Raw genomic sequence first — 8492 nt, 5'->3', positions numbered from 1 at the left:
CGGCGCAGGTGGGCCCGAGAACGCGAGGGGAGAGTCGGCGAGGGGAGAGCGGGGGCGTGTGAACGTCCGCGGCCCTGGAGCCGCGTGGCCTGGCGAGACTCAGGCTCCCCGCACCGTACTCCAGAGGGGGGTTTACCAGGCTCTGGCGGCCGCCAGACTGGCCTCTTGAAGAGGGAGGGGGAGTTTTACAATGCCCAGGGCCATCTCCCCTTCCTCGTGGGCATGGGAGAGCCGAACCAGCGCGTCTGCGCGGAAAAGCTCTGGGAGGCTCTTCATGGGTGTTAAGTTTCTTGCAGAGATGGGAGTTCTTAGTTCGGAGACAAATGGTGTTTATTTTTATCTGTGAGAAGCTAAGCTCCTTTTCGCAAAGGATTCAGTCTAAAGCAGTTTCATAAGCTTGACCGCGGGGTTGAGCATGAAGGACTAACAGCTTGTCGATTATGCTAAGAGTGGATCTCATCTGGTAAAACCCTTGCAGAAAGTCCCTAGTCTAATGTTATTTTCGGAGTATTTGCTTTCTGATGAGCAATGATGAGAGGATGTTGTTAGCTTTGTCCTGTGAATACTGTGAGAACTTAGGTTTTGTTCAAATGAGCTCAGATTTAGTGCCTGAGACTGGTATTTCTATTTTATGTCCAGCAGTGCACCTTTCACTCCTTGTAAAAAAAGATAGGCTGTAGTTCTTTGATTGTTAGCGCTGCTCTCTGTTCTTCCCAGTGCTTTGTACAGCATATGCATTTGATTCCTCAGGTGCAGTTGCCAAGTAGCAGACACAAAAACAAACCGGATGAGCTTTGGAGAACGGTTTAGGGATCTTTTGGACCCAAAGGTCCTAGAGAAGCAGGCAGTTTTCTTGGCAACAGAACTGATTAGCCAAAAGCAATGTGGGGGGTTGCGTTTAGGGTTTTATTTAAAAAACCAACTTTCTGCCAATTGAGAGAAGCTTGTGATGTTGTAAACGTGTTGAAGAGTGTGACAGGCTTCTAGTCAAACTAAGCTTAATTTAGGTATTTTTCTGTTTATTTACAAGTCTATTTTTTCCCCCTCTTCTCATCAAAGGGCCTTAGTGGTCAGCATGTGGGACTGGAATTGTCTGAGCTCTAGTTCTGAGTCATAATTAAGCTTTTTTGAGTCTTCCTGCCTGGGGAACGTGGAGGACAGTTTTGACTCATTTCTTTTGGGTGTAGTAAATACATTCATATTCATTATTAATATTTTGAACTTATGAGCATCCTGGTGTTATCACAATATAAATTCTTATGCTTAAAAGCAACACTAAGCAGAATTACATAAGGTTGTCCTAAATATCAGCCTCTGAATCAAATGTCTTTACTTGGCTTTTTGATGTGACTTTTTCCATGTTCAGGGTTTCCTCTGTAAGAGTATCTTGTCGCTATTCAGTTATCTACTGGTTTCTGAGTGCAAAATGTTTGACAGTACATCTGAGGGGATGACAGGTATGCAGAGACGCTAGTGCTTAGTGTAAAGAGTTTTGAGACTGGCTGGTTTCTCAGGAGCAATGATCAACCTTCCGGATTTCCAACAGCTGTGGGTTTTTTATGAAAAGTCCCCTGAAAGAGGTTTCTCCCGAGTCTACTTCTTCATTTAATGCCTCTCTTTATGTAGTTCACCCTTCCTCTGGCTTTACAGGAAAATATTTTTGTAGGATGGAGTTAGAGCACCTGAAGAGGCTGCGTCAGGCCAACCAGGACCTTCTACAAAGGCTCAGAATGAAGCAGGAAGAGATCAGAAAAAGACTTCCCAGGACGCCACTGTGTCCAGCATCTCTTCATAACAGCACAGCTCCTGAAAGATCTGTCCCCTTGCCCCGGAGAGGGGTACGTGTTGTGTCTGTGCTAAAAGTGCTGGGGAGCAACTGGGCCTTGTATGATAGACCCTTCCTGTGGAGTGATGTGCTAAAGGAGATGTGTAAACATGCAGGAGCTGGTAGAAAATGGAATATGGGGTCTGTTAGAAAAATCACTAAAATCACTTTGTTTATCCTGTGGTCTCCAATACGTTTTTCTTGCAAAGCGTTCAGTTCCTGCCTAAGAAATGTAGATTTCTTTATCTAAGATAGGAATGAACATTGTGGAACTTAATCCTTTTATTTCTTCTAAGCAGAAAGGCTGAAAGTTTAGTGGCTCCTCAAATTGGGAAAAGCTGTGTTTAGCTGGAAGTGGATCCCTTCCTTATCTTCAAATGCTTAACAATGTCTCATGAATAATATAAGGATTTTGCTTTTTTTTCCTGGAGGAATTACAAGGGGTGAGCGGACTAGAATGAGCAATTGATTTTTCTCATACTGAGTGAAATGTCCTACTGAAAGCTATTTGTAATCTGAATGATGCCATGTGGTGTGAGATTTTCTGTCCTTACAGAAGGAAAATCAGGTCAGTGCTGTGAAGTCTACAGCTGACGCTGCATTGTTGGTGTGTGGGGAACCCGGCACTTACACAGCCAGAGCAGCCCTCTGTTCATCTCTTAAACACCGCAGCGATGACAGGCAGGTACAGCCACAACAAGCAAAGATGCAGGAAGCAGTAGGTTTGGATTCCAGCTTTCCTGGAAAAGAGAAGAATGTTATGCCAGTGTCTGCAATCATCACGTGTGGCAGAGAAACCGTCAGAGTGGATGGTGTTGGCCGTGCTCAAGGAGGTCTGGAGAAAGAATCCTTCCTTCTGGGACATGAAGAAAACAGAAAACAGTCCACTCTGCTACATGGTTTCCATGAGAAAAAAGAGCTTAAGGATCCTCTGGACCCATCACTGAGCAGAATACAAAGTGAAGAGACAAGCAAGCAGCATGTGGTCATTAGAGAACCCCTAATCCATAAATCAATCTCACTGACATCTCAGTCCAAAGAGTTGAAGGTAAAGGTGAAACCAATGCTTGCTTATTTTCATAAGTCAGTAGAAGTGTGGGGAGAAAGGGTCAGAGAACATTACTTGCCCTGTTACCACTGTATAAATTGGATGTTGGGCTCAGAACTGTTCTCAGCTTTAGCAGGCAGGGGCGGTTGACAGTTTATTGAGGACCTGCTTTCCTTAGCCCTCGAACCACAGACCAGAAAGCTACAGCACTTCACTGTAAGACTCCTTGTCATTCGCATACGTGATTCGTATGCTCAGGAGAACAGCCTGAGTGCAGTTGGTGCTGCATAGCTTGTTTCCTTAAGGGAAGGGTGATTACCGTGATCATCCTCCGAGTCAGTGCAGGTGGCCTGATATTTGGGGATGTGTGATCCAGGCAAGTTGGCACTTTGTTTAAAGCCCTGAAAATTACTCCCTTGGCCTGGGCCAGTCCCCTGCCTCCTCTTTTTGCTCTATGAATTGAGGACAAAATGTTGGTGAGCAAATTACTGTTTGAGGTGTAGATAGAATCCAACCACAAACTAAGCCGCAGCTGTCCATCTCAACAGCTACCAGTTGTCTCCTAAGATGTTCCTTTGAATGTCCTGCTGGATGTATAGGAAGTCTTTATAAATTGTTTTGTTCCCAGAAGGAAGCTGGTCCTGTGACTTTTCATTCTGACCCTGAAGAACATACCATACCTGTGAGCAGCTGGCCTGTGTGTCCTTTCCTGGGCTATGACTGGATTGCAGGTGAATCCTGTATCTGAAGCAAAACTCTCAGCATGATGTGGTAATATGAACAGTTAAAACACAGTTTACGACCCCTTTAAGTTGAGTGGCAGAACTGCAGACCTAGAGCCCACATAGCAGGTCTAACCAGAGGAGCTATTCGCTGTCCAGGCCAGAGGTGACGTGGACTGGTGAAGTGGCAGTGATATTTGAATCCAGGCAGCAAATGGCAGAGCTGAGTGGGGTCAGAGGGGAAACCAAATAACCAAAATGAATAAACAATAAGGGTCCCAAAACACACAGTAAATCTCTGGCTTGACCTGATGCTGCTCTTGTTATCCATTTTGGTGCTTCAGACCTTTGGTTGTTTTGTCTGTTTTGCATGAGGCTTGCTTTGATCTTTCCTAAATTTGGTAAATCCTTGAACTTTTTGCTTTCCTTGTTATTTTCAGGGCTTTTAGATACAAGCTCTTCAGTGGCAGAAAAATCTGACCGATACTTTGCTGAGCTGCATGAGTTCCGACAAGCCAACAAAGAATCGTGTTTTCATGAGCAGCATCCAGAGTAAGTGGGTATGAGGCAAGGGCTGAAGCAGTAACGTATGCATTTAGAGTAATGAGTATGTCTGATTGGAGTGGGAAATTGTAAGGGGGGCTTTGTGGGACTTTATTTACCTCCCAATCAACAACGTATGATGGGAAAAATGGGGCTGTTCGTACCTGACCCCATCACTAACTGATTTGTTTGCATGTTTCTTTAGGCCCAAGGCTTTGGATTATATAGTTCCTGAAAAAGAACCGGATTTGATAACCAGTTCCCGTAAGTGTAAGATTTCTTTCTAATCCATCTTCTGTGAACAAACAACTGACCAGGCTTTGCCTGTCATTCTGAGAGAGCTTCGCAGCATGCAAGACAAGGGAGAATGTATTATTTTTAGCTGCAGCTTCTAAATCAGGTTCAACTTTCTACTCTGAAGATACCTGAATTTTCTAGGAATCCTGTCAATCAGGGTCACCTTATTTTGTCAGGGTTTCTTGTAATTGGCTGATGTTCTCTTTTTAAGTTGAGGAGGTTGAAGTTTTGCTTTTGCTTTTTAGGAACTTATTTGGGGACAGGAAATGTAAAAGATGTTTCAGGAAGAGCAGCTCTTACTCTAGAAAGTGTGTGGGGCACTGTGGTAGAACACAGCTTTCTTGGCTGGTTGAGGAACCTTCTGACAAGCTAGAAATACCATGATGGTTTGTTACTCTCTGGCAGACGTTTACTGTTACCGATTAAACCAGCGCCTCTTCACTGTCCCTGTGGATTCAGAATCTGCCTGCACCATGTGTAAGATCTCACGTGCTCACCAACCCCCAGAGACACTGGAAGAGCCAGCTGATGTCAGGTAGATAAGAGTAACTGTTTTGTAATATGCAGAACTCAAGGAAACAATAGGGAAGAATGTGGGGAAGAAAAGAGCATCAAAGAGCTCTGTAGAGCAGAGCAGAGATATCTCTTAAAAATTCCCTACTGATCTTTTCCATAAACAGAAGCAGTTTTGGAGTCAGAGAGAAATGCGTGTTTTATCTGAATCTGGTCCAGAATCTGAACGTACATGTTAAGTCTCTAATGCTCTAATCTAAAACTGTTTTGCTTGGTTCGCTTTGGGATTAGACTCTTGGATGCTGAGTGAGGAAGGCATGAAGATTTCCTCTGCTTTGTTGAAGGTGCAAGCAGTTAATTCCGTTGTTATGGTTGCAGGGTCAGCATTCCCAGATCTACCCTTATGCCTGCCTGCAAATACAAAGCTCATCGCAGGAGGAGCTTTGAACCAGCAGACAGTCTGGCCTTACCTTTGGTAAGTTGCTGTCTTCTTGTTGATACTGATGGCACAGCCCGGGCTGGGCGCTGTTCTACAGTACGAGAAGGAAAGATTTCCATTGAAAACTGATCTGCATCACCGAAATCTCCAAATGCTTTATGCTGAGAAAAAGAAAGTGCCATATGGAGCTGTATACTTCTGGGACATGATTCAGCTGACCTACTTCAGGCATTGACCTTTCAAGGCAATGAACTGTACCTAAGAGTGCCTGTGTTTCTTTCCAGAGGTGTTAGGGAGACTGAAAGATAAGCTGCTGTGAAGTACTCGCAGTGTATAGGGGCCAGGCAAAATTAATAATGGCAAGGGTGGGTTTAACGCTGGTTTTGTCGAGTTAGTCCTTATCCCAGCCACTAGGCAATGCTGCAGGCCATATTACTAATCAGACTTAGCCCTGGCCTAGAGATTTCCAGGGAAGATGTGGGAAGAAGTGTGGTTTTGAATTTAGGCAACTGGATGAGTCAGTTGAGATAGGTTCAGAGAGGTTGAATGCCAGACTTCACAAGGCAGGATCTTGGTTTAGAAATAATTAGCCAGTGAAAGGTGGAAGAGGGGAGAGCTATGTGGTTTTGCTTCATTAGAGATTTCTTCTTTTTCCTGTTAGTCATACAGAACTCCTCAAAAATCAATTAATTACCTGCTAAAACCTCCCTGTACAGAAGTTATTACTTAGAACTAACAAGCCACAATGGATTAAAAAGGGTAAAGCACTCCAGTACAGCCTTCCCATCTCTTTCCACAGCATTGCCTGGCTGGCTGGGAAAATACCATCTCTTCCAGCAACCCCCCAGACAGCAGTCTGGATCTGCGAGCTTCGCTGGAAGAGAAGCCACCTTGCCATCCTCGCCTGGTAAGAATAGCCTGTGAAGAGCCCCTGGAGATGCTGTGAATTGCACAGATCGAAATTTCAATCCCGTCTCTCTAAAGGGTATGATAATCATTGATAGTTGAGCAAGTGATGAAATTGCTTGGAAGATTATCTCCTTATCTCCATGGGGAAACATTTTCCTTCTGCTGCTGTGTCAGCTAGTATGCACAGACAGAAAAAAGCAAACAGAGCTGTTCAGCTCACTGGTCTTCATCGGAGTGGGAGAATCACTTTAGCATTCTTCGATTTACATCCTCTTCATTTGGATTCCAGGACTCGGTGTCCAGAGTGTCAGGAAGAACCAGAACTGAGCAGCTTCTGAACCTGACCCCCACTTGACACACTTCTGATTTAGCAGTGCTGCTCAGGAGGGGGAGCAGCGCAAACCTGGACACTGCAGAGCAGCTCCACCGTTCAATCTGACTGCCTCAACTCTGTGAACCACTGACTTAACCGCCTTGGGGAAGGGATGGGCTCAGGGTGTGGAAACAACTCTCTTTTGATAAAAATAAATCTTTGAACAGATTTTTTCATAGTTGTGTGTGTACATGAGTAACCAATACATGTATACAAGAGTTTGTATGTTCAACTATGTTTTTCCACTTTTCTTTTTTTGCCTTTTGCAGCTACTTCTAAGCAGATGCATGAGCTTTCCCATCTAGGGCGGGATAAAGCGATGGGCACAGGATGACTAACTAGTACGGTTACCACAATGACAGCCGTAGCGACTGAGTTCATCTGCCACCTCAGCTAAATAAACTGGAAGCGTAATGTGAACTCTGAATGGCAGGGTGAGGAGCTGGCCTGTGAGTGTTCTGGGTCAGTGGAATTAACAGCTATGTTAATTTCCAAATGTTTGAAACATGGCACATGATTTGCTCGTGCCTTGAGCTTGAGTTACTCAGTAATTTAGTTAAAACAAAAAATCTAGTTTCTTTTCAGTGCAATGTCTGTAGCTACAGGGTGCATTCGGTCAGAGTGATTATGAATGTGAAAAAGCATGTTAAAGTAAAAAGAGATTTTTACTCATCAAAAAGCTAGATAATGCCTTAAAACTTTTGCAAATTATGCTTGCCTCTGCTTTTCTGAGTTTTTTGGAGATAAACCAAAAAAACATTTTGGAATTGTTAAGTTGTACCAAAACAATTTATTACATAGGGGTTTTTTTGTTTTTAATTTTATAGGCTGATCTTACTTTCCTTGTCTAAAAACATTAAAACTGATGTTTTATTTTGCCTTAAGGCTGAAACAGAAATTCCTGCCTCAGATCTATTTCTAGGAGCTAACTTGACAGAAGGAGTTGGCTTTAAACCAGTGAGATGGGTTAAAAAGTTGAGCATTCACTGTTACTTATGTATCAAATACATTATTTATTAAATCAAATGTATGAATAGACTTCTTTTTAAGCAAGAAAATAAACATTGCAAGCTTATGAAATCTTAATGTAAGACACGGAGTGGAAGATGAAGAGCATGCCTGGTGAGTTTAGCTTTGGGTTGTGCATATGTAGGGTAAAGTGAATGGAATCAGTCATGTTATTTCCATTATTGAAAGTAGTAATTTTAAAAGAAACTAATCCAGTGAATATAAAACACTAGCTGCCAAATGTTATACTAAAGAGGGCAAATTCAAACTTTTTACTACATTGTCTTCAAACCCAAAACATTAGAAGTCATAAACTCTTCTGAATTCATCCTGAAGTGCAGTGAGGCTGCCCCACTTCATGAACAGAGAAAATGAAGCTCTGTAGGATTGAGCAACTTATGTGAGGCCTATCTGGTGAGTGCAGGATGGAACCAGGGTGGGGCTCAAAACATCTCTTGATGGCTAGGAATACATTCAGTCGTTTACACCTGTGAAAGCATTGAAAGCGTGGTTATGGCTCTTCCTCCCTCAGAAATAGGTAAAAGAATTCAGTGACACTGCCCCTACTTACCCAAATTAACCTTAATATCTCTCTGTATGTTGGTTCTGGCCTGCTTGATCCTGCTCTCACTTGCAAGCTGAAACAAACTGAAAATGCTAACTGTTTATGAACTTTTTTTTTTTTTTAATTCTTCATCTTCTCCTGTGTCTTTCCATTAGCAGGCAAGTGGGAGATGGTCATGCTGCTGCATGGCCTGTGACCAAGATTTAGGGTGTTATGTCCCCCTAATGCCCAAGGTGCACAGTAATCCCCT

At 43.3% G+C, this 8492-nt stretch overlaps 1 protein-coding gene across 1 annotated transcript; it reads left to right on the top strand.

Moving 5' to 3' along the window:
• Window positions 1-1667: 1667 nt before the first annotated feature.
• Window positions 1668-6752, top strand: MIIP (migration and invasion inhibitory protein). The gene is given in 10 exon segments (XM_010140039.1): window positions 1668-1838; window positions 2382-2873; window positions 3502-3604; window positions 4036-4147; window positions 4344-4408; window positions 4841-4970; window positions 5327-5423; window positions 6187-6294; window positions 6586-6648; window positions 6651-6752. Coding segments are annotated over 10 exon segments (1443 nt in total).
• The last annotated feature ends 1740 nt before the right edge of the window (window positions 6753-8492 follow it).

Source organism: Buceros rhinoceros, unplaced genomic scaffold (genome assembly GCF_000710305.1).
Source record: "Buceros rhinoceros silvestris isolate BGI_N320 unplaced genomic scaffold, ASM71030v1 scaffold48237, whole genome shotgun sequence".
In the NCBI taxonomy this organism is placed as follows: Eukaryota; Metazoa; Chordata; class Aves; order Bucerotiformes; family Bucerotidae; genus Buceros; species Buceros rhinoceros.
This window is presented reverse-complemented; position numbering and strand designations above follow the sequence as displayed.